The sequence below is a fragment of the Pollicipes pollicipes genome, unplaced genomic scaffold (genome assembly GCF_011947565.3).
Source record: "Pollicipes pollicipes isolate AB1234 unplaced genomic scaffold, Ppol_2.1 Scaffold_5724;HRSCAF=6776_pilon_pilon_pilon, whole genome shotgun sequence".
Taxonomy (NCBI): domain Eukaryota; kingdom Metazoa; phylum Arthropoda; class Thecostraca; order Pollicipedomorpha; family Pollicipedidae; genus Pollicipes; species Pollicipes pollicipes.
The window spans coordinates 39,786,309-39,812,321 of record NW_023596746.1 but is presented as its reverse complement, the minus strand read 5'-3'; the positions used below and the strand labels follow the sequence as shown (position 1 = coordinate 39,812,321).

The 26,013-nt window shown below is 60.4% G+C and overlaps 1 protein-coding gene across 2 annotated transcripts in view; it reads left to right on the top strand.

Moving 5' to 3' along the window:
- Positions 1–8,427: 8,427 nt before the first annotated feature.
- The window catches only part of LOC119103393 (integrin alpha-PS3), a 31,687-nt gene continuing 14,101 nt past the window's right edge, over positions 8,428–26,013 (top strand). The window contains exons 1-4 of one of the 2 annotated variants that reach the window (XM_037226912.1): positions 8,428–8,516; positions 12,515–12,835; positions 18,870–18,994; positions 20,964–21,070. In XM_037226912.1, the coding sequence (XP_037082807.1) occupies positions 12,651–12,835; positions 18,870–18,994; positions 20,964–21,070 (417 nt within the window). In that variant the 5' untranslated portion in view covers positions 8,428–8,516; positions 12,515–12,650. Of the gene's footprint in view, positions 8,517–12,135; positions 12,199–12,514; positions 12,836–18,869; positions 18,995–20,963; positions 21,071–26,013 lie in introns of those variants that run through there. The other variant, XM_037226913.1, reaches the window with a different exon arrangement.

The window sequence follows — 26,013 nt, the reverse complement described above, 5'->3', positions numbered from 1 at the left end:
GGGAAACGCCAACGTTTTAGCATGCCCTCTACACAAGTTCGCGCTGCAAGGGTTAACGAATACAGACCAATTCTAAGCTTTGAGTTTCGTCTAACTGAGATGGTCTGTTGTAACATGTCTAGTCCGTTGTAATATGTTTCCATTTTCGCGATTTTGTCACCAGCTGACTCGCAAAAGTGTCCGTTTTTTGTCACCGATCATATGCAGTAAATCAGAAGTTTTTCACTTCTATTCATCTGGTTTCAACATTTGGTCTATAAATGCATGTTAAGAGGTGGCCCTGCGAGACTGAATAATAGCCGATAACTGGTGTCTAAAAGCAGTCCAGAGAATACAAATAAACTTTTGAGGCCGAACGGGACCGATCGGCGATTTCAATTTCCTGGACAGTAGTTCATTGAGAGAGCGATACAACCCACATGATCAGCTCAGGAGGATGCGTTCCAGGCTGAGCCTGGTGCGGTCCAGGCTGCGACCGACCGAACATCGGTCTTCACCCCGCTGTTGTGAGCCCACAGAATGAAGCTAGACAGGCTGTTCTGAGTGTTTGCCATCAGCCCCCAGGGTGAGGCCGGGCGAGCTGTATGGCATGTTTGCCGTCAGCCCACAGGATGAGGCCAGGTGAGCTGTATTGAGTGCTACGGAGAAAGGCTTGCTTTTTTAATCTTATTATGTAACCGTGATCACAGGCATTCAACTTATTCATCAGCTCAATTATAGCAGAAGAGGGAATAGATCGTGACTGGGTTCTGACAATGGATCTTCTTGATATCCGCACACCGTAAATACGGTATTTCCCTGCCATATTATCCCGTTGGTGCACTTGAAGACCATGATGGGGTACGCGTCTAGATACCTTAATTAGGTCACTGCTACATGAGTACACCATCCACACGAGCAGAGAAACGTGAACACATCGTCCCCAATTATCGATAAAGCACCAGACTGCATGACCGTAATTGACCATTGTCTCGCAAGCCCTTTGTTTCTTTGGGTCAGACTATCCGCCAGTGGTGAGGCATTTCCCGGGCCTTGAACCGTTTGGTTTACAAGCTTTCCCGACGTGACAGCGATAAATATGAATGGGTATTCTGGCTGTGATAATTTCCGCTATTAGCGTCGAGGGCGCGTGGGACGAATTCCTGGATGTTTTCATTTTTCCAGCCGGACTGGTCCCTGGCTCGAGGTCAGGTAGAGGACGGAAATTGACGTTGCCGGCGACAGTGACGCCTTCCCGTCTCACAGTATCTATGCCGATGCCCAATAGCAGCACAGAACATTCAAGCTCGGAACAGCTCAAACCTGATCCTGCATGGCCCCAGTTGGACCTGAGGAGCGAGGAAAACAGTTGCCGATGGCTTGCTTTCTAACGAAGGTTACTTAGCGGTATCACAAGATCAGAATGATTGTTCCGAGTCATGTAATGGACTGATGCGGCTCGGGGCATCAGGCACCTACGCAAATTCCTACAAGCGCTTGAGCGCCGCGCAAACTTTTTGTTGTGCCGACATGTTTGACGGTGGACGGCTTTACCGCATTCCTTCAGGTCCTGTCGGTCGGTGTGTCGAGACGGCTCGGGACGGACCAGTCCTAGCCAGGTATGCTGGGGACGCGGCGTTCAGCAGATACAGGCTGGCGGCTCGAGGCTTGTCTGTCTCAACAGCTCAACCGCTTAGGGCGCCGGCCTTCTGATTCACCCAGCCGTGATGGGTGGGCAAGGGTCGCCTTAGGCGCTCGCAACTTGCCCCTGACTGGGATGGCCTGTGGTCGGTGGCAACGGCCGTCCTAAAGGTCAAATGATGTCAGAGGACAGGAACGGCCGTAGAGACCATTACGGCACGTGATGCTTTCGTCACAAAATTCTGCTGTTCACCCGGAATTTTACGATTGGATGGTGGGAACGGGGCTGCAGCAACAAACGCTGCTTAACGTGGCGCTGATTTCATCCAACAAAAAGTTCGCTTAATCTCAAAACTTGGTACATTGAACGATATGACGAAACAGCAGTGCCGATGTTGTAATGATTGGGGTCAGGAGGCCGAGCCGAGATCCCAACGGCCTAACCTCTCTGTAAATTTGGGTTTCTTAGCGGATCTACCCCCCTTTTGACAAACGACAATTTTGATTTTACTATAGCAAATGGGCTTTGTGTGAGACAGTAAACTTTTTGTGGCAAGAAACTTTTCCTCAAATTCTGGAATATTTCAGCTAAAATGCTGGAGCTGCACCGAGCCAACATGAGGGGGAGGGTCAACTTTACATGGGAGGAAGGGAGGAAGGATTCTCACAAACAATGCAGACTGACACCCCTGTGAGAGCATATCTGCAAGGTCTTATGCTGGTAAATAAGTATGCTGGAAATAGATCAAGAACGCGCTCTCTTGAAAATATTGTCGAAAATTGCCTGGACATTTAGACTGGTGTCTTTCACACAATCGTTTCTGTCTGGGAGCTCAAAATGCGGGCAGGGCGATGCCACGGGCGAGAGGTAAGGGGGACGCGTCCCCCTTTAGCGTCGGATAGGGAAACATTCCCCCTATCTTAACAACCATTCTGCAGAAAAGTATGTTCTTCGCACCGATTTTCACCGAGGGGCCCATATCCCCAGTGTTTACCATCAAAATGGAATTACCCTCCATCGGTGAGATGGCATTGCTTCAAAAGCTGGTGCCATGCTTCTGGAACTCCAGACGGCCGCTCGACGATATTCCCTATATACTGACCAAAAACATTCAATACCCCGCTTGCTTGGAGTTCGAAGCCGGATTACAAGATAATTGGATCATCTGTGCCTGCAGCCTATGCATGTTAGAATTTTTGAAGGCAAGAGTGAAAACTAATGCTGATTTGTAGTGAATATGCTTCAAGTCAACATCCTTTACTCGCCAGGTACAACTGCGACTTTCGTACGCTTCTCGTCAGTGACTATCACGTGCCATCATCACATTTACTGTCATGTTTTTGTAATAGCTCTCGAACGCAAATGAATACGGCCCAGCAACTTGCGTATGTTATTTGATCATTACGCAGCTTGTGTCCTCTGTCTTGTTTTGTATGAAGGTGTCTTGCATGATAGCTCCGCATATAATATTTTCTTTACCCATTACCATACCGGAACTAATAATTTGTGGAACAATTTCGTCTACTTCTGTTGTTAGAAGTTAGTCAAATATCATTGCCACCGTCCTTCTGCCGTGAACAACCTCTCACGAGCCGGCCAGGGTCCCGGTCTGACCACCGATCCCCTGCCGTGATCAGCTCCTCGAGCCGGGTGGAGTCCCGCGCCTCACCACCGTCCTTTTGCCATGATCAACCTCTCACGAGCCGGCCGGGGTCCCGGTCTGACCACCGATCCCCTGCCGTGATCAGCTCCTCGAGCCGGGTGGAGTCCCGCGCCTCACCACCGTCCTTTGCCGGAGAGCGTGCAGGTCAGGTAGAGCGCACGTCCAGCACGTTCTCTGACAGGAGAACATGTTCTGAAGACATTACCAATTTGTCTAGAGTCAAGCCTGATGAGTGAAAGCGCCACTTTTTCCACAGCTCGCCGGATGCGCTTCCCTCCTAGCGTCGGACCCCTCTCCCTTCCCAGGACGAGGATCGGAGGGAGAGCTGCGGAGCGCTAACCGATGACTAGGTCAGCGCTGCCTAGCGCCCCTTTGTCCTCCCGACGTGGAAGGACATCTGTTGCTCCATGCCGGCGGAAAAATATTATCGCAGTGTCGGAGTGTCTTCTCGTATAAATCTCAGCACAGCACAGCACGCATAACGGCAGACTTCTCTAATATTCATCAGGTCTTGCCATGCCAATACAAGTTATGAGGGCTCTAACTTTAAGACCTTGACCTCAGACCAATCTCGGCCAGCGCAGTGACTTGCTTTGAACTTCAAAATTTCCGCACTGATGGAAAACGAATGGTACTAAAAATAGGGTATTATAATTTATTTTTGCTCACCTCCGCCTTTTTTTTCCTAAGCCCGCAAACATGGAGGGGGACGAATTTACGTCCCCCTTCTGGTCGTCGTCGTCGTCATTGGGGCTTTACGACGCATTCAGCTGTTGGGGCTTTATGGTGTCGCCTGCCTCTCATCCTGGCCGGAAAGGCGGGCACCGCGGGGACGTTCCCCGGTCGAGCCCGATTGAAGCCTTGTCTTTATTTCAAATCGAAACTCGGTGCCATCAAAGCTGTTGAAAAGACGATTTTTCACAGATTTAATGATTTGGATTGACTTTCGGTGGTAAAACCAGGACCCTGGTCGGTTCGAGTGGAGTTGATCATGGCAGAAGCCCTGCGGTAAGGTACGGAACCTTGGCTGGCCCGAGGGGTCTGGTCATGGCAGAAGCCCTGCGGTAAGGTACGGAACCCTGGCTGACCCGGGGGTCTGGTCACGGCAGGCGGCCGGCGGTAAGGTACGGAACCCTGGCTGACCCGGGGGTCTGGTCACGGCAGGCGGCCGGTGGTAAGGTACGGAACCCTGGCTGACCCGGGGGTCTGGTCACGGCAGGCGGCCGGTGGTAAGGTACGGAACCCTGGCTGACCCGGGGGTCTGGTCACGGCAGGCGGCCGGTGGTAAGGTACGGAACCCTGGCTGACCCGGGGGTCTGGTCACGGCAGGCGGCCGGTGGTAAGGTACGGAACCCTGGCTGACCCGGGGGTCTGGTCACGGCAGGCGGCCGGTGGTAAGGTACGGAACCCTGGCTGACCCGGGTCTGGTCACGCAGGCGGCCGGTGGTAAGGTACGGAACCCTGGCTGACCCGGGGGTCTAGTCACGGCAGGCGGCCGGTGGTAAGGTACGGAACCCTGGCTGACCCGGGGGTCTGGTCACGACGGCGGCCGGTGGTAAGGTACGGAACCCTGGCTGACCCGGGGGTCTGGTCACGGCAGGCGGCCGGCGGTAAGGTACGGAACCCTGGCTGACCCGGGGGTCTGGTCACGGCAGGCGGCCGGCGGTAAGGTACGGAACCCTGGCTGACCCGGGGGTCTGGTCACGGCAGGCGGCCGGTGTAAGGTACGGAACCCTGGCTGACCCGGGGGTCTGGTCACGGCAGGCGGCCGGTGGTAAGGTACGGAACCCTGGCTGACCCGGGGGGTCTGGTCACGGCAGGCGGCCGGTTGGTAAGGTACGGAACCCTGGCTGACCAGGGGGTTAGTCACGACAGGCGGCCGGTGGTAAGGTACGGAACCCTGCTGGCCCGGGGGGTCTGGTCACGGCAGGCGGCCGGTGGTAAGGTACGGAACCCTGGCTGGCCCGGGGCTGGTCACGGCAGGCGGCCGGTGGTAAGGTACGGAACCCTGGCTGACCCGGGTCTAGTCACGACAGGCGGCCGGTGGTAAGGTACGGAAAACCCTGGCTGGCCCGGGGGGTCTGGTCACGGCAGGCGGCCGGCGGTAAGGTACGGAACCCTGCTGGCCCGGGGGTCTGGTCAGGCAGGCGGCCGGTGGTAAGGTACGGAACCCGTGGCTGACCCGGGGTCTAGTCACGACAGGCGGCCGGTGGTAAGGTACGGAACCCTGGCTGACCCGGGGTCTGGTCACGGCAGGCGGCCGGCGGTAAGGTACGGACCCTGGCTGGCCCGGGGTCTGGTCACGGCAGAGAGAACCAGCACCAGGGCCGATAATATCGAGTTCTCATAAACATGATGAAGTAAAGCAAAATTTATTTTCGATAGTTTTTGCCCGTAAGGTCAGATTTAAGGCCGAATGCAGTATGCATGCAGCAAATATCAGAGGAAGAGTTGAGGACATGTTTTGAGCGCCTGACATTATCAGACGGGGAGAGGGGAGGAAAAGGGGAGAACAAGGAGGTGGCACACACTACTATATAATCCCTGTCGGCGATGCCACTGCTTGTGATGCGCTGGCAGTGGCAGTGATTGGGCATGTAGTACGTACATGCGTCGCCTCATTTCGCCCCTTCCTCTTTCTCCTCTCTCCACAACTGAGGACGGTGAACGCCGAGACTTCTGTCTCCAACTCTCTCTCTCTCATCTTATCTGCATCTACTTGCACGCAAACTCCGAACAACAATCGGGACAACTAGACTAGGGCTTAAGCTAATTTTTCTATCTTATCAAGCAATAACGCCACATGTAATTGTCACGATTCCTAACCTTCGAAATTTGTTCACTTAATACTCCTTACTAGCCTCGTTGGTAGCTGTGCTGTATTGTCATACATAAAAACTGCTTCGGCTCATCACATTTGAGAGGCGGCCGACCAGTGCAGCGCCCCTGGCTCATCACCTTTGAGAGGCGGCCGACCAGTGCAGCGCCCCTTGCTCATCACATTGGAGAGGCGGCTGACCAGTGCAGCGCCCCTGGCTCATTACATTGGAGAGGCGGCCGACCAGTGCAGTGCCCCGCCCGCATCGCTTTATTCGCGACCGTCAAGGTCCGGGCCGTGGGTCACTGAAGACACTCAGCGACCCATGGCCCGACCAAGACACTCAGCCACGATGTGTGGTTAGACATAACTGAATGTAGCCGACACGTCACGTCCTGACGCTCGCTGGTATGCTACCGTGCCATCTAATTCTGCTCACCCGTGATCTCAGCATCATCCTAGCTGCCGATCGCCCAGTCCAGCACCGTTTTTGTCCGATGCGTACTAGCGTGACGCCTGCGTTTTTGCGTCACCGGCGGCCGGACGAGGTCCTCGCATGCGGCATGACGCCACACGCCACTGATAGCGGTCGCCCTTCCTGCGATGTGACGGTGGTCGCCCCGAGCTGCCGCCGCCGTCATCCACCCTCTCCTCTGGGCTAGGGGGGGGGGGGGGGGGGCGCTCTCGGTAAGCCGTGATGTCCTGAATCGCCCGTAGTGCGTCCGCGCGACCGGAGCGTTCTGGTCACTGCCTGAGTCGCTCGTGGTGTGTCTACGCGACCGGATCACTGCGGTCACTTCCAAGACGAACGGACGAGTTTGTCTGACTTGTGGTCCTCTGCTGCCGGGCCGAGCCTTGAGGCAGACTGCGAGCTCCTCGCTGGTCTAATGAGGCGGTGACACGCGAGGTCCTCTGCCGCCGGGCCCAGCCTTGAGGCAGACTGCGGGCTCCTCGCTGGTCTAATGAGGCGGTGACACGCGAGGCCCTCTGCTGCCGGGGCCGAGCCTTGAGGCAGACTGCGGGCTCCTCGCTGGTCTCATGAGGCGGTGACACGCGCTGTGGCACCGTCCGAATTGGGTCGTGGAGTGAAGTTTCCGGGGTTGGCAAAGCAATAGCATGCATGTTTAGATCCTGACATCCAATCTGTGCAATCCACGACGCTCAGGTGTGTGATATAAACCCACGTCACACAGACTGCAGGGATGGACATGCCGTTGAGGCTTTTGCCATGTACATAGCGCTCCCTTCAGATACCCATTTAGGTGATGAGTAGCTGCTGGCACAACCGCATGGCATTCCACTTACGTCTACTCGTTCGCCGCGAGATGGCGTCTTTCATGCAAAGCCATATAGGCTTTTCATATCGAACCCGAACCAAGCATACTGTAAAAAGGTGAGCAAGTTATACGTAAGTTGTTTTTCACACCATCACATCTTACCACTCGGCAATGGTTAGAATATTCATTCGGAGGTCATTATTGTCGGCAGGCAGTTGCTATTCCGCATGTCCAGGCTAGTATGCTTCTCAGCTCACACAAAGCTCATTGCCATTGGTGGCTTACAGGACAGTTAGTGCTTGGAACATGAGCGCAGTGCCGTATGCCCAATTAAGTACGTGGGATATTTGTGGAGTCGGACTCGGGTGGTGGGAGAGCGTCAGGCTGCTGATTGCGATATCTAGTTTCGAATCTTGGCCCGATGTTTTTGTATACAGCTGTAACCGTCATCAGATATTACGACAATAATTGAGGGACACTTGAATGCGTCTTTGTATGCCGGCTTATTAAAAGCTACCTGCCATTATCGTCCACAACGATAATTTTTTGTTGTACTGTCGTAAATTTTAAGTCATGCTTATCAAGTACTCCATCAGTGCTGTGCAGGGTGCTAATGTGTTTCCCGCCTTCACATGCCACTGGTACTTATGAGAGGGGGTTGATCATCACCCCGCAAATTTCTGTTAAAAAATCTACCTTCTAAAGACAAGTTTTGTCATTCAACGCGACCTGCCTTACTTCCGCTGCATCCTAGTCTGGCCGTCCGCTTCCTGCAATCCCTTCTCGGCGCCGGATGAGCCTTGACCGTCCATCCAGCTGGCCCCCAGCCCTCCAGTCGGGAGGCTGTGGACAAAGCCGGCCACGTCACAAGGCGACACTTCCGGCCGTGACTCGGCCGTGCACACTCCAGGCTTCCGGTTACCTGGCTCCGGCCATCCAGCCGCTCCCTGACCTAGCCGGGTCGGCCGTGACGTCACGAGCCGCGGTGACGTCACCCGCCAGCTGACTCACGGCCGCGGCTCGGCGCCCGACCACGGCCAGTCGTTCCTGGACAGTTGCGCGTGGAGGGCGCCTCGCGCAGTGATAGCGTTACGAACGGCGTGCGGGGAGCTGAGAAACCTTGCGACCCAGCTACAGGTAAGTGGGCGCTCGTGGGCGAGGGATGAAGACTGATCGGTATCGTCGTTTAGCTAGGAGACCAAAATTAATTGGACGCGTAATTGTTGTTTGTCCGCGGAATGTCGCAATTAACAACTCGTAATTAATGGGTTCGTCCAGTGTATTCGGCGATGGCCAGCGATATGTCCCGTGCTTGTTGCTGACATGGTCAACCACGCGTGACGTGGTGTCCTTCGTTTCCCGTGCCATCTCAGCTGACGTCATCAAATGGCCACCCGGTCGCCCTCGCAGCAGTTCATCAGTTAGGAAGCTCCGCAAAGGGTCGTTTATTCAAGAGGTCAGGCCCGTCTGACCTCTACCTGCGGGGTCGGCACACCTCCACAGCGACTGCCTGAGTCGTAGGCCGTGTGTGCCATTCGTCTACTGATGACTCCCAGAGTGAAGCGAACTGCTATCGCTCAGGAAACCGCGCAAAACGGATGCTGCCGTGCACCGTTGCTCCGACCGAGCTCCCCCCAAGCCCCGCACTGACTGCGGATAGCTGTTAGCGCCCGTGCATGGGTCAGGGTTAGGTCTGCTCCTACGCACTGCCCCAAGCGTTATCACTAGCTGTCCACGGGCAGGACCAGCGCCGCTACCCAGACCCCCCCCCCCCCCCCCCACTGCCGCTCCAGGATGCGAGTTCGAGCTGCCAAAGGATGGGACGGGAGCCCAGCCTCTATCAGCCCCCAGCGCGGCGCTGCTGACGCGGCTGAGGAGCGGGCTGCGCCGGGTGCGGCCGCGGACCGGGCGCCGGTGTGGCGCCGCTGGCGGCCACTCCTCGCCCCGTCAGCGGCGCCGGCGCGGCCGCATGACGGAAAGCGTCGGGTGCCGGCGCATCATGCAAACCGGTTTTTGGCGTGACGTTCCGACCGCGCGGCCCTGTTTGGGTCTGGCGTGTCCTCTGGCCGGCCGGCTGGTCGGCGCCGACAGGGCGACCACCGGCCAGGCCGACCCCGGAAGCTCCGAATGATAGCATCGTTTGCTCACGGTGAGAGCCGCATGTCGAGGCGCCTGTGGACAGCCAGGTCCGTGCATCGGAGTGCCTCCACGGAGAAGCCTGAAGACAGCCAGGTCCGTGTATCGAAGGGCCTCCACGGAGAAGCCTGAAGACAGCCAGGTGTGGTAGCTGCGTGAAATCCATGGAGACTATAATCCATGTTGATTAATGTCATGGAATCCGTGAAATCTATATTAAATTGGCGCGGTCGATTCTCCCGCAAGCTACATTTGAGGACTCCTGTCTCTTCAGCCTGCCTATTGTGGGTCTCCCTGGAACCACCTGCAGTCTTCTGCCCGTCTGCCCCAAGGAGGGCATCCATGGAGGTTCCGACAAGCGCTCCGGTATGTTCATTGTTTAATCGTGGCTGCCCGCGGAGGGACCGCGGGCGGTCATTCTGCCACCGCAGACGGCACAGTTCTCGTGCTGACCACACTGCCATGGGAAGCGTGCAGTTCGCCAGTCACATCGGTGATCTAGTTAGCGGCTGTGACGACCCATCAGCGTCTATTCGGCTGATCATGCCCGCGGATGCGACAGATCAACTCTGCAATGGTCCCAGACCCAAGGTCCAACGCGGATGCGGGGCGCACCCAGCGTGAGCGTGTTGCTGCAGAGAGGATCTCAGTGCCAGCGCTAGCGCGGTGGCTCAGTGCTCTGACGAGGCCCCGCGAGCTGTGCTGGCACCGCCCCAGAAACGCCACCCGCGACGGCCCACCGCAGGCCATGCCGCTTCACCCCGGTCCGGCGGCGCTCCGGCCCGACAGTCTGTCAGACGGTCCACCGCAGGCCATGCCGCCTCACCCCGGTCCCGCGGCGCTCCGGCCAGGCAGTCTGTCAGACGGCCCACCGCAGGCCATGCCGCCTCACCCCGGTCCGGCGGCGCTCCGGCCCGGCAGTCTGTCAGACGGTCCACTGCAGGCCATGCCGCCTCACCCCGGTCCCGCGGCGCTCCGGCCCGACAGTCTATCAGACGGCCCACCGCAGGCCATGCCGCCTCACCCCGGTCCCGCGGCGCTCCGGCCCGACAGTCTGTCAGACGGTCCACCGCAGGCCATGCCGTCTCACCCCGGTCCCGCGGCGCTCCGGCCCGGCAGTCTGTCAGACGGTCCACCGCAGGCTATGCTGCCTCACACCCGTCCCGCGGCGCTCCGGCCCGGCAGTCTGTCAGACGGTCCACCGCAGGCCATGCCGCCTCACCCCGGTCCCGCGGCGCTCCGGCCCGGCAGTCTGTCAGACGGCCCACCGCAGGCCATGCCGCCTCACACCCGTCCCGCAGCGCTCCGCTCCGCCCGCCCCGTCCGTCCCGCAGACGGCGGCCCGGCGTCCCGCCGGCGGCCGGTCAGCTCAGCGGCAGGCCATCAGCGTAATCGCGTCGTTCTGGCGGCCGGCAGCGCGGAGGAGCGGCCGCCCCGGGCGTCGCCGCCTCCTCCGCGCCGCCGCGGCGCTCGGGCCCCACTCGCCACGCCCAGCCTTCGCTACGCGGCTCGGTTAGCGCCAGCCTCCGCGCCGCCGCGGCGCTCGGGCCCCACTCGCCACGCCCCAGCCTTCGCTTCGCGGCTCGGATAGCGCCAGCCTCCGCGGCGGCGCGAGGGTGGGCCCGCGCCGCCGCGGAGACGCGCAGTAACTCACGCCGTGATTCGCACGCAGGGGGCGCCCACCTGGGCTCCTCCGCCGGCGGTGTGGTAACCACGCCGTCAGCCAGGCTGCCGCACACTGCCTCCGGCCGGCCGCGCGTACATCCACGTCGTTACTGCGCGGTGATTTCGGTCTTTATACGAGCACTTTGCGTTCTGTTGCAGGCCGGTGAAAGGGCTGCTGGTTAGGTGGAATTCACAATAAGTTATTCGGTTCGGTCTCAATTGATTCGTGCAGCATATGGTGGTGTCAGCTACCTAATAGCATCATGCAGTAGAATAGAAAGCTTGGCGTTAACATTAGTATTAATCGGCATGAAAGGATGTTGAGCATGGCTATTGTAGGTTATATTTTACGTGCACACTGCCTGATCTTGTCTGTGTTCCAGGCCATTGCTGTGGCAGGTTTACAGTATACGCTGAAGTTATGGACGGTAAATGTTCATAATTAAGTGGCTAGGTGCGCCTGCGCTGCCGAATAAAATTTGTTACGAAACACTGGCAAACGTGTTTTTGGTATAGTGCTGGCTCTACACTCCTTTAACAATCTTTGTCGTAAACGTGATGACACCAGCCGGAACAAATCTACAAACGTCATACGATGCATTGTTACATTTGTGCTAGTCATTTGTAAGTACAAATTGTGGTGATCGTTCTCATCGTCATTTTTCAATAGCAACTTTGTCATCGATCGTCATCAATCCTTTTTCTACGCCCCTTCTGATCTCCAGCAGCAATTAATGCATCTCGTCATCGCTGCATCCCGCACTGACGTAATTTCGCAGCATTGGCTGCATCCTTGCCGTGCCGCCCCCCCCCCCCCCCCCCCCCTCCCGTTCATTGTCGGAGGCGCGACCTTAGCTCTGATTGGCACACTGCCGGTCCCTGACGCGTGACGTCACGCCCCGTCTGGCGGCCGGGCGGTCGAGCGGCGCCGCCGGTCCGCTCGAGTAGCCGAGTGTGTGTGGACGCGTGTGTCCGCCTCGGCGCTGGACGCAGCCCACTCCTCTGCCGCGCCTTCCAGGTTGCTCAGCCCCCTCCGTTCCGCGTCTCGTGTTGCACCAAGTCCCCTTCAGCGCCCCACCATCGCCGCCTCCCCTCCGCTGTGTCCCGGGTCCTGAGCCTGTCGCACGAGCCGACAATCATACCCGCGGCAGTCACAGCCGGCCGGGTCTGTTTGCGGCCGCGAGCCATTCATCCGGGCCGGCCAGGTCTGCCGCCGCTCCCCGGCCGTGACTCAGCCGTCACCGGCGACCCGCCGCTCGCGCCGTCCGGTGACGCGCTTCCCCCCCCCGCGCCGTCCCCCCGGCGCGCGTCTGACCGGCGTCGTCCTGTTCCAGATCGGTTGGGCGGGCCACTCCTGTGAATCATCCGCTGACGGCGCTGGCAGCGGTCTCGTCTCTGTCGCGGCAGCCGACGGACGCAGCACCGCGTCACAGCGCAGCGCGTGCGGCCGCTCGGCGACGGCGCGGCGCGATGGGGGGCCTCTGCGCACCGTTGCTCTGGTGGCTGGCGACGGCAACGCTGGCAGCCGCCTTCAACCTGGACACGCGGCACCCGGTGATCTTCCAGGGCCCGGCCGCCCGGTCGGCCGCCGGCCGCGGCGACTCCTACTTCGGCTACTCAGTGGGCCTCACCAACTCATCGGACAGCGGAGCCTGGTGAGTGTTCGCCGGGACCGGGCTGGAGCGGGCCCTCCCGCCGCTGGGGACCGCACGTTCGGCAGTCACGAGCTACGTCAGGTGTCGGGAAGTGAGTGTCGTGTAGCAGTGCAGCCACCTTCCCAGCGACCTGCCATCGTGGCTCGTGTCACGTCCCTATGGGCGGAGACGAGGCGCGTTGCTCGGCTGTGTCGGACCGGGATGTGCATCGATGAAGCCTCGAGCGCGCACGTCCGGGTTGTTTTTGCTGCCCTGAGTGCGATGCAATTGCTTTCTAGTCGGCCTTTCTGATCGAAGAACGATTAGATATCTGTACCGACGGGGTCCCGTCCGAGCGGCGAGCACATCGTGTACCGCGCGACAGGGAGAGTGTCGCGCGCGGCGTGACAAACGCGGCGGACAGGACATCGCAGTCGGCGCGGGGCGAGTGTTTTGCCTCGATACATCAGCCCGTCAGACGCCGGAGAGAGCGGTGTCAGAGGCCCGGTGCATCACTGCGGAGGGCCCACGCGTCCAGCGGGGATAGCGGTTGGCGCGGCCACTGCGGCCGTGTGCCGTGGGCGGAGCTGGTCGTTCGCGCTGCGGAGCTGACTTCGCAGGTCGCGCGCTGCCTGGCGTCGGAGGTCGCGCGCGCAGCGGAGCTGATGTCGGGGGTCGTTCGCGGTCCACGTGCCCTTCTTATTCGTCCCGCTAATCGTGTAACGTTCCACGCGTCTGCACATACCGGGATCTGTCCGCAGCGTGATCTTCTACCCACTTCCGGCTGAATACCGTGCCACTTGCCTTTATTCTCTCTCCCTCTCCGGACGGGGAGGGAGGGCATAGAAGCACGTGCCTTTATCCTCATTTTTGGTCAGCGGTCGTTCCACCTGGCTCCAAATCTGGCGTGCTTTTTGCTTGTATGAGCATCTTTGTGCATGCAAACCAGTAAAAGCGACATTTGAAAGGAGCAACGTGCAAATTTTGCAGCTGTGAACCGCCGCACCAGTCGGCCTTTATCCAAGACGGGCCTTTATCCATTGTGCCGCGCGCGTGCACGGGCGAGAGGTAACAAAGAGCTGGCGCGGTCGGAGTCCGAGAGCGGCTGCCGAGAGTGGCCTGGAGGGCCCGACACCGGCCGGCGGGGCGTGCTAGGGAGGGGCCCGTCCGTCACAGCCGCCGGGGGAGCGGCGCGTTCCAGCTTTGTTTCCCGTCAATACCGCCACTCTCCCCACGCCGTAATTGACACAGACCTAGGGGCCGCTCGACGTCCGGCGTCGTGCCCGCTCCGGTGGGCGTTGTGTTGAAACACGCGACCGTCGGACGCCAGTTCACCGCCGACGACCGGCGGGCGCGCGCCGCCGCTTACCTCGCCTCGCCTCACTTTCCGCGTACCCATCCTTATACGGCACAGTTCCATCGTGAAGCGCTGGGGCCGGAACCGCTTTCACTTCGCTCTCGGTTAAATGGCGTGCAAATCGGCCAGCCACGCTCTGCACAATTCTGTTACAGGCAAATTGCCGGTCTGCGCCATTCCGGAGGAGGGCACGGTCCGGCTGTGGCCCTGCTCTCGTGCCGTCGCCCCGCCCCGCCGTGACCGGTACGACGTCCGGCCGCGGTCGACCCGTTCCCCGTAATGGCTAATGAGGCGATGGACTCACGCCCGGCCGATCGGCGATGCGCCGATGGTGACCCCCGGGGTCGGGCGCCGCACGGCGGCGTTAGCCGGCGGGCCGTGGGCGGCGCGGCACCACATGCGCCGCCGTCGCCGGGTGCGGCGCGGCGGCAGCGAGCGGCGGCGGCGAGCGCCGGCTGGCCAGACGCGCCGCGTTTGACCCGCACCACACGCGCCCTGTCGCGTTTCAGCGAGACGGGGTGCCGTCGGCGGCGCGGGTCGGCGTGGGAGCGGGGGACGTCAGTAGCGCTGTGGCGCGCTCTTGTTTGAAGGGCGTCAGTCCAGCCGACGGGATGTGTCGACATGCTGATGATTTTCGGCCGCGCACGGGTCGGCGCGCGCGCGCGGGTTCGGGTGTCCGTTGCAAGCTCGTGTGCGGCTTGGTGGGATGTGGACCGGGGTCACGGCAGGTCTGGGAACGACGCTGCTCTGTGGTTAGTCCCGGGAGGAAAGTACGTCGCTTCCGCTCACGTGCGCGGACGTTAGGCACGTCCGCCTCTCGATTGGCGTCACTTAGAGTAAGCCATCACGCATAGGCTGTACCCACAAAGTGACTGACGGCTGGCGACTCTGCGGCGGCTGGCGTCTCTGTGACGTCTCTGCGGCGGCTGGCGTCTCTGTGCCGACTGACGGCTCTGCGGCGGCTGGCGTCTCTGTGGCGTCTCTGTGGCGGCTGGCGTCTCCGTGACGACAAGCGTCTTTGCTGCGTCTCTGTCGGCTTCAAGTCTGACCTTGTAGTCTCAGTCGGGACGCGTGATGCAACAGTACAGGGCTCCCTGGCCAGGTCCGCGCCCCTGCGCTTTAAGCCCCACTCCGACCGTGTCCCAGTCCCGATCACGTGCCGCGTTTCTCGTAATCCGCACGTCAGCCGGCGCCCGACAAAAACAGCAGTCTCCCCCACGTGCGGGCGCTGTCAGCCGCGCCAGACGACGACCCCGGCCGCGCCGCGGCGGCCCGCGCTCTGGCCCTGTCAGTCGGGAGGTGCGCAGTCCGCGTGCCGTCGGCCGGCGCGGCCCCTCGCCCAGCGCGGGGAGCGCCGCACGGGGGGCGGACCGGCAGCGGGGCTGACTCCGCGGCCGCGTGTTAATCGCCGCCTGTATCGCCGACTGATCGCTGCCAGCGCCGCCGACAGATCGGCGTCTGTGTTGTCACATTGTTCTGTCGGCGGTGCGGCGATCCATCCGATCTCGCCCTGGTGGTTAGCCGGCAGTTGGCTTGGTTAGCCGGCGCCGAGGCCCGCCTTCGTTCTCACCGCCGGCAGCGTGGACGACAGCGCGCTCGGGACGATGTCTAACAGCTCGCCACGCGATCAGGCGATGGCCCCTATCCGCTGATGCAGCCGGCGCCTGTGGCGCGCTTCCCCCGCCCAACTGCGACGCGCGCTGTGTAGTAGGGTGCGGTGGTGTTGGCGCGCCTTTGCTGTAGTCGGCGCCCGCGGCTCGCTTCCTCCCTCTCAACTGCGGTGTGTGGTAGGGTGCGGTGGCGGCGGCGCGTCGTTTGAACGGCTGCCCTTGAGATGTGGCCTCACCGGCCGACAGCAGCAGTTTATGGAGTACGTGACTAGTCACTTGATGAACTGCCCTGTCCCGGGGCTCGGTTATGAGCTCCTAACACTGAATACATGACTGTCAGGGAATGGCTAACCCGGACTGTGTCTCGGACGTGATCTGTTGGAAACATTGGTTTGAGTCGTTAGTTATAATAGGCATCTTTGTTGCCTTTGTGAGCCGCTACTGTCATTCTGTAACACCAGTTACCGATCACCTCCCCATCCTTCAGCGAGTGGATGAAAGTATAGGTATTGGGCGAAATAGCACCGATGCATGCTATTTTTTTCGCGGCCTTCGATTGATGGGCTGCCGATAACAGTCGTGATGCTACCGATTACGGGCCTCGCCTTGGTAGCACCGAGAGGTTAGACGGAAGCGTGCTTGAAGTCAGACGATTATCTGTTTTCACACTCCCGACACGCTTGCTTTGTTGTATTTCGCCACGGTACCAGGAGCAGTGTGCTGACTGAGTAAACACGGCGTCCGTCCGGACCACACGACTGCAAACAGAGAGGGCAGTCAGGCACCAGTGTCCCTCTGGCGGCCAGCGAATACCAACAACGCCCTGTTCTCGCCGTGAGACGACCCAGCCAGATGTACGCGAACGGAAATAAAAGACGAGGGAGCGGTCGAGGGTACGCTGCTCTTCGCCCAGCTCACCAGAAGCTCGTCTTGTTTCTCTTGACCACTTTCGCAGAGAGTCTAAGCCGATAGATGCTCAGTGGCGGCCATTCTCGCGTTCTCTCGCTCCTGCCTGGCTAAATCTGGTCTCGTTTGATCTCTGTCCAAGGCGGTGCACGCGGTTGTGCACACCGCACGCGCACAGATGGCGCGTCATTCGCGTAGATTTAGTGCTGCGCTGCGTGTGGCGGCCCGTTTTTCATGCCGCAGTGCGGCGATGTTGAGCATTCGACTCTCAAGTCGCAGGGCTGGGCTGTGTACCATGTGCCGTCCTACACGGGCGCGGAACCTGTGATACTACAGGTATTATTCAGGGTGTCGTTAATTCTTATATGTATCATTCTTAAAGGTATTGTTCAGGCTGCTTTGCCAAACCATCTCTTGTGGTGTAAATAACACGCGCCTTCAATTGATACGCTATTTGTGAATGAAACTAGACATATCTGTCAATTTAGTCAGTTAGCAGCCTCTGACCAGTACCTGCGACGCCAGTATTCCCTTACACGGTGCCTGCATTCGTGTCGGCAGCGATTCAAGTCCTCAGCGTGATACCGTGGCTCAGGGCCACCTTTCCGACACAAGTCCTCAGCGCGATAACGTGGCGCAGGGCCACCTTTCCGATACAAGTCCTCAGCGTGATACCGTGGCTCAGGGCCACCTTTCCGACACAAGTCCTCAGCGTGATAACGTGGCGCAGGGCCACCTTTCCGATACAAGTCCTCAGCGTGATACCGTGGCTCAGGGCCACCTTTCCGATACAAGTCCTCAGCGTGATAACGTGGCGCAGGGCCACCTTTCCGATGGCAGGCTGTATCAGCTATCAGCTCAGAGACAGTGCCGCCTGGTAACAGATGTACTACAGGAGCGGGGCTGCGGGCCTTTGCGCAATACCTAGTCGTTCTTCAGCGTTGGGGGCCGGCGGGTCCCCTGGGGAGGGGTGCCGGCGGGTGGGGGCGTGCACGTGCGCTCACTGGAGTCCAGAGGTGCCGCTCCGGGGACCGGTGCGTCGGCTGCAGCCTCATCAGTCATCGGTGGGCTCAGCCGTGCTCAGCAGCGCGCACGTCTGCCGGCGGCGAACAAAAACCGGCCCCGGAACGGCCGCGGCTCGCGCTGCCAGCCCCAGCGACCGGCCCTGGCAGCGCCCCTGCAGCCCGCTGTTCGAGCTGAGGTCGACAGCCGGCGCTGGCGTCACCCGCTGGCGTCAGCCCGTCATCCCCTGAGCTCAGCACTGGTGTCTGGCCCGGGCTAGTTCCGCAGGCCCGCGCCACGGCTGCCATGCACGGCACGCCTCGGGACATGCCCATAGCGCTCCCGCCGCATTTTCCAGCCCTCAGGCTCGGCGGAGAGATTTAAAGTGGCCCCTCGTCCTCGTCTCCCTCCGACGGGGAGCTACGTCACCGGGGACAGCGGGACAGACGGAGAGTGGCAGCGAAGGGGAGCGAGGGCGGACGACAGATGAAGCGTGACTGGGCAAAAACGGGCCGCCGCTGCGCCGGCCATGTCAGGGACAGTGTGGATTAATGCCGCTGCTGCGTGGCGACGCTGCAGCCGCCCTAACCGAAGGTGAAGCCGGCATTTGGGTCCCGCGCGCCGCGGGGGCCGAGTTCAGAGCAGCACCTGCGCAGGGTGCAAAAACACAGGCCCCGCTCGAGGTCTTCGGTGCGCTTCTCCCAGATAGCATCGCCGTCACCCGTGGCCCGCTCTGCCGCCGTGGTCTTCGACACTCTCTTCCGCTGGAAAAAAACCCGGCGGAGGCCGCCGCAGCGCGATCCTATCTGCGATTACGTCCGCGGTACGCCTGACCTGGGATGGTGCATTAGGGCCGCGTTAATGAGCGGCGGACGAGCGGCCTGTCCCGGCGCGGCCAGCGGAGGGACCAGCCGGCGGCTCCGGTCCGCCGCGCGCGGCCCCGACTCCGCCGGTCTGTCGGGGACGCCCGCTCCACCGCGGTGGCAGACCCGCGCGCTATGCGTCCATGTCGTGTCCACCGGAGGCGGTTGGGTGATTCAGGCCAGAGTCGCCTACCCTCCCCCAGCGCGGCTTCACCGCATTAGGGCGCCGGTGGACAGGTTTTTGTAGAGCCGGTGCCTGTCGTGGTGTCCTGTCACAAAAACGACGCTCAGCTGATCGCCGCCGTGGGTGTTTTCAGGATCTTGGTGGGAGCGCCTCGGGCCAACTCGAGCCTCGGCCTGCACGACATCAGCAGAACTGGCGCCCTCTACAAATGCGGCCTGGACCGGCCCCGCTGCGAGGAGGTCATTCTCGACACTACAGGTGGGGGCGGCGTTCCCCGGCAGGTGCCGCGAGCGCTCTGCGTCGGCTCCGAGCTCTTCCCATTCGTATCGCACCCTGTTCCGCTCGACCATTAAACACGGGCACTGGACGGCTTGCGCCGTTTTTATTGGCATTTACGCAGTGCGTGGGCTCGTATTAGCGCACTAGCAAAGTGGGGGACGTGGAAGGCTGGCGCCTAATGCATTCAGCGCGTCTGATTGTAGACCGGGACGCGCTACAGGCCCGCAATTGCGCATCGAGATTTATGTTGGGGCGCCCCTCGCTCGCTCGCGAGTTTTGCTCGTTGCGGTCGTAAGGGTCGGTGGAAACTACAAGTATGTTGCGAAGGTAAGTGGTCGCCGAGGTGAGTTAGCCACCGACCTGTGAACAAAGGACTGGTCCTCTTTGTTGACTTCATCTGTTTGTGAGCAGGGAACGTCACATTACAATAGCCCTTTCTTGTTATTAATCCTCCTAATGGGGTAGCATTGTGCACCGTTCTTCTTCGTGACTTCCTCGTGATGTTTTGCTGCCGGAAGAGCCCTTTTTCTGCATGTTTTTGTCGCGCTTCTCATACGGTCAGACGCGCCAACATGAAGGCCGTGGCTCATTGATTTTTCCCAGATAAGTTAGTTCAAGGCTGCATTTACGCCTAAAGAGATAATGGATCAAATAGGATTGAACCGGACATTGCACAGTTTTTGTGACCGAGAAGACGCTGCAATTGTCGGAAGCCACCGTAGGTCCTTTTTCTACTTTCCGCGTGGCCATGAACCAGCAGTATTCTCAGCATACGGAAATGGCGTACAGGTTTATTCAAAGCACACTGCGGACCTCACAGTGACACGCCCCCCCCCCCCCCCCCCCGGTCACCTCTGGTATGTGGTTTTCCCCATCCCGCGACATACTTGGCCAGGTCTACTGACCACTGACGAGCGGCATCGCTCCAGCGCTAGCTCGGGCGCAGCCTCCAGCGCGCTGACGCGGATCTGCAATTATAATCTCTTACGGTTGATAATAAACAACGGATCCGCCGCCCCACCGGACACAATTATAGCCAAGGCCGGCAGCGCGCCTGTGAGCTCTGGCTCGCGGATAACTGCGCCCCGCTTCCGAGACTATCTGGGCCACCATTCCGTCTGGCGGACGAGCCTGCTCCGGTCGCTGCCGCTGCAGGCAGCCCCCTCTGCTCGGGGGGGGGGGGGGCTGTCTCTGCCCGGGTTGCGGTGGTGCGGCTCGGCGTCTGCGCGGCAGCGACAGCAGGCAGCAGAGTCGCTCGGCAGCGACAGCAGAGTCGCTCTGCATATGCAGCTGCCTTATGTTGTTTCTCATGATGTGACTGGTATTGTCGGCCGAACGCTTTGCCCGTGTCCCGCGGTTAAGGTTGCTCAGTTGCCTTTGCCGTCGTCATCTGCAGCAGCTTGGAGAAGACGTTTGGCAGTGGTGGACGGGCTCTGATCGTCTGTCGCACGCGGTGCAGTTGCTTGGCTAGTCCAATCGCACTGACGACTGTGCGTAGGCGGCATTTTTGTGTCCTGATATGGTGTTGGAGGTGCAGAAGCCTACTGGACCGGTTCCACACCTCTGCAGAGCGGATGCAGTGCTCTGCCTATCAGCAACGAATCGTGTCAGTGGCATCTCGGTATGTCTGGAATCGATAAAGCGTGGTCATGTACGATTCCACTCCGTACAAACCTGTTCCAGAATTCCATGTCAAGGTCCGAAGTTTGTCCCTTTATAACGCAGTTTAACTGCGCCTTGACAGTCGGAAAAAAATCAAAATAGACCTTGTGCGTCGATCCTTGAAATCCCGACTTATCTGATATGCGAAGAACAAGTTTCTGTGCCCCGAACGGCATAATAATCGCATCACGCACCCGTCCAGCGCGACCAAGCCGGCATTCCGCGCCCCGGCGCTGGGCACGAACGCCAGACCCGTCTCATACCGTGACCTGTCGGCTGCCCTCAGGCGACGACACGGTACGCCAGCCGGAGAGCAGCTACCGAGACTACAAGGAGGGCGGCTGGGTCGGCGCCGCCATGGACGCCTATCCCATGCCTGGAGGCAAGGTGGCGGTGAGTAGCCTCCCAGTCGCGCGATCCGCGATGCATGCATGCGCTGGGTAAAATTCTCCCACCCTTGACCAGAGTGCTGCCTTAAAGATTGCCAAAACGGCACTTTTTTATATCAGTTAGGTTCATCTGCCTTTTGTTGTCAATCATATCGGTGTCAAGATTTTCTTTAAAAAGACGGCATTCATCCGAACGCGATGGCCTTTCTGTAGAATATTGTCATTACTCCACTGCTCTCTGATGAAGGGCCATCAGGGACCGAATGAGCGCTGCAACGGCCATCGTAGCTGGTTCACCGAGAGCCATGTGTCTGGAAAAGTATGTACTGGTCTGGTAAAAACAATATACGGCACAATATATGTGACACATCGATGCAGCACTGAAAATTAACGCGCTTGTGACGTGATGTGACAATTTGGCTAAAAGGGACTTTTTGAACAAAGCAGCACAACGCCGAAATGTGTCCGAGCCCGAGAAGTGTCGCTTTGTTCCATGTAGGTCAGTTAATTCGGAACCGTCGGCGGCCCGGCACCGGCGGGCGCACGCGCATCCACCCCCAACGGCGGGACCCCCGGGGTGCGAGCCGGCGCCGTCCCACGGACTGACAGCGGCCACGGCCGGGGCCCAGACCTGCGCGGGGGAGTACACACGCGGGCTGGACGCACGCGGCCCCGCCGCGGTTGGGCGAACGGCGATACAGCGGATTGGCCCGCGGCACCGCCGTCCATTGTTTGTACTGCCCGTGTAAATTGACAACGAGAGCAATCTCAGCAACAAAGCGGCGGCGGGGAACGTGCCTGTCGGCCGGACGGCCGGCGGCGCCGAGTTAAGTCAGAGTCAGGCCGTTTAGTTGAGATGTAAACGTCGCGCCCCTCGGTGTTTATCCCGTGTCGGCCGGATTGGCACAATCACTGCCGTAAATTGGCTTGGAGGGGTGCCGCGACCGCCGTGTTCCGGAGCCTCGATTGAGTCGTGAGAGCTCCGAACAGCGGGAGGTGTCTCGCCTCGGCTTAGTGACCGCAGGCGTCGACCCACTCCTGACATCACCACCCACTCCTGATACCTCCGAAGACGAACTCCGAAGACGGGTCGGATTTGGAGCTGGTGCTGGTGACTGGCGCGACGACTGGTGCGGCTCTCGGAGATGCGACCGACTCTGCGCCGTTACTTGCCCGCTGTGATGTTTCTCCAATCAGCGTCCGGCTGATCTCATCCGGAAGGTGTCGGTTTGACAAGCTTGTTTTCCTCGCTGTGCCCACTGGCACCGCTTACGATTGCTGGAAGAACTCGTTAGCGATTGCCTTTAGCCACCATTCCCGTTTTACTTTTGTGCATTCTTTTCATTAGCACCATACTTTGAACGCGCTCGCGGAGGCAAACGCTGTAATTTGCGCGTGCCGAGCAAAACGCCCTCTCGCTCAGCGGCCACAAAAGTGAAGAGGCACTCAGCGTCGATGAACTATATACCCTGCAATCGGCCTCAGCGCCCTACGGAGATAATTCGGTCCGGGCTGCTCGAAGGACGCCGCCGAGGGCGATGACTCATCGCCGCGGCCCGTCCGTCACGGCGGTGGCAGGCGCTACAACTGAGTCTGCTACGGCCCGTCCGCCGCGAAAATCGTGGATGAGCTCCGACTGCAGCTGGCCGCTCCACCTCAGCTGGCCGGTCCAAGGCGGCTGCCGTGGGGTGGCGAAGGACAGACAGGTGCTGGGCGCGCCGAGAGGTGCTCTGGCCGCACCAGTCGGCGGTCCGTGCTCGGGAGCGGTGCACCGGCCGCCGGCCCGGCCGGGGGCCGACCTCACTCGGACCGGGTAATGAGCGCCCGCCGGGCGAGCGTGCCGGCCCCGCGCCAGGTTCGCCGCTGTGCGGCCGGTGGCGCGCCGGGTCTGCCGGCTGGCTCGGCGTGTGGGCTCATGCTGTGGATGTGACGGCTGTGCGAACGGGACAAGAGGAGACTCGTGGCTGACTTTGGGTCTGGCTCCATGCCGAATTCGTCGGGAGGCTGCCCGCCCACCGGTCCCTGAACCCGTTTTGGCGAGATAGCGGAAAAACCACGCTCGACTGCCGTCAGGGCTTTTTGCGCGGTGAGGCGCGTCTATCAGAGCCGGCAGGCAGGGTTTGGCACCACCCTTCCCGCAGGCCAACTGGAAAACCTCAGATAGCTTTCCTTTATCTGATGGAAAGGAAATGACTTTGACCCGACATCGGATGATGTATTCCTGGGCAGCGGTTTGCTCGTCAGGAGAAACTATCAAACACCGCTGGAAGAGGGCTGGCGAATCAAGATATCCTCCAAATTCTTGCTCTAGTCGTTACCGTAAAAAATGGAGCTCCTGGGCGGAAACTAATCGTCCGTACCGCCATCGAAACGTCAAAGATCAGATGATACGCCATAAATGTGATACAGACGTTAATCAAAGCTCCGGGCGACCCCGTCTCTCAGAGAACCTGGCCCAGCGCTCAGCGAACCGAAACAAGAGGAAAGTACCGGGCTCTCCAGGCCGTCCTGAAGTCGTCAAGCATGCATCGTACTTTGTATTCATGGAATATTTGCTCCTCTCCGAGCGCGCAGGGGAAGCTCGAGGATGAGCTCGTGCTTCCGCTGACCTCGGTGTAGGCGCGTGACCCTGAGGTCGGCAGGGTCCGCTCCTGGAGGCCGCTTCTGATGGGGCGGGCACGCCGCCGCCGCGCGCCGGGCGTCTGTTTTTGTCGCGGCGGGGCGGCCGCGAATCACGACCGACCGGCGGCGCCGCGGTCCGCCCGCCTCGTAACCCTGCACCGGCGGCGGCGGCCTCCCCGCCCGGCAGGGGTCGGCGGCCGGCCCGGCTCCAGTGACTGTTGTCGGGACCGGAGTCGGGGAAAGGCGGCGGCCGGCGCCGACACAATGGTTCTGTCGGCCTGACCGGCGCCGCCGGGCCGGGCCCGGGGTCGAGCGGCCGGCCGCCGGGCCGAGCGGCCATGGACAGCAATCTGGCCGCATTCAGCGGCGTATAAAGGGCGTGGCGCATCGATCAGCAGCCGCGGCGTGAAGCATCGTTACGGTCTCGTGGCCGACAACGTTTGATGGAAGTGCTGAAAGGAGGGCACTTCGTTGTCCGCGCTGGTGACGGGCCGCTTCCAGCCGGCTCTGAATGGCGTCAGGTGGCATTCAGCAGCCCTGCGGTCGCGTCCAGCGCGAACGCTCTGTATATCACACGGCACTTGACACTGCAAACAAGCGTGCTAGCGGGTCGAGAGGTACTCGTGCGCCGAATATGATGAAACTGTTACCATGTAGCTTTGTTTGGCTACCTGTTCATAACCACGCCATGGTCCGTCTCCTTTTGAAGACTGACTCGTGGTGGTGCCATGTCTGTGCACTATCCCAGCTATAGCAGATCTGTATGCTGTCCCGGCTATAGCACATCTGTGTGCTGTCCCAGATATAGCAGATCTGTGTGTCGTCCTGGCTATAGCAGATTTGTGTGCTGTCCCGGCTCTAGCAGATCTGAGTGCTGTCCTGGCTATAGCGGATATGTGTACTGTCCAGGCACGTCTGCCACCCTTCGCTGGGCATCAGCGACCTAGCTGCTGTTCCCACGCACCACCTAGCAAGGAACCCTGATTTTCCCAACGAACCCTCGTGTCGTCTTCCGTTAGACAAACGCGCTCCGGCCGACCGCAAAAACGGCGTCCGTCTCGCCCGGCTCTCGTCACGGCCCGGCTCGTCACGTCCGTCCGATAGGCGGGTCTGCCGGGCCTGCCGGCCGGAATGGTGACCTCGGCCTGGCCGAGCTGCCTCTGCCGCGGCTGGAGTCCTGTGGCCGGCAGCCGCAGCCGGCGCCGGCGCCGGCGGTCGCGCCGGGAGGTGTCTGCGCGCCCATCTGGTGACGGAACCCCCGCCTTTCGCGCAGGCCGGCCGCGTGCGGTCTGACAAAGCGGCCGGCCGCAGTCCGGCCGTGCTCCCTGTAACGTTCGCCGCCCGGTGGGCCGTTCGCCGCCTGGTGGGCCGTTCTCCGCCTGGTGGGCCGTTCGCCGCCTGGTGGGCCGTTCGCCGCCTGGTGGGCCGTTCGCCGCCTGGTGGGCCGTTCGCCGCCTGGTGGCCGTTCGCGCCGCCTGGTGGGCCGTTCTCCGCCTGGTGGGCCGTTCGCCGCCTGGTGGGCCGTTCGCCGCCTGGTGGGCCGTTCTCCGCCTGGTGGGCCGTTCTCCGCCTGGTGGGCCGTTCGCCGCCTGGTGGGCCGTTCTCCGCCTGGTGGGCCGTTCTCCGCCTGGTGGGCCGTTCTCCGGCTGGTGGGCCGTTCTCCGGCTGGTGGGCCGTTCGCCGCTGGTGGGCCGTTCGCCGCCTGGTGGGCCGTTCGCCCGCCTGGTGGGCCGTTCTCCGCCTGGTGGGCCGTTTCGCCGCCTGGTGGGCCGTTCGCCGCCTGGTGGGCCGTTCTCCGCCTGGTGGGCCGTTCTCCGCCCGGTGGGCCGTTCGCCGCCTGGTGGGCCGTTTTCCGCCCGCGCCTAACGAGCCTATGGCGGCCAGCGTCTCCTGAGACGACGTGCTTACGACCGTTACCGACCTAATGAGGCATGGCGCGCCGACCCCACCTGACCCGGGCGGAGCCCCGAAAAAGCCTCGTTCTCCTATCGATCGGGTTTATTGTGTTTACGGAATGCACGTCTTGAGCGGTCAAATGTGGATGTTTTTGTCGGCGTGAGCTCTAGTCGTGTTCACGGCGTTTCAAGAACTGTCTCAATGCAGGGCAATTTAGAGATACTGGACGCAAGGATCCGCCCGATGCTGAGCTGATCTCTGAAGAGTAACTGATGGAACTGCTTTCCTATCAGTAGAAACATCTGGGCTCTGGGAGTGTTTGTTCCCGTGATGGCCGCAAAAGCTACTCAGTGGTGCACCCATGGCACTACATTAACTGTTCTGGTATAAAAGGTAGTTCAACGTCCTAGTTCTCTCTCTCTCTCTCTC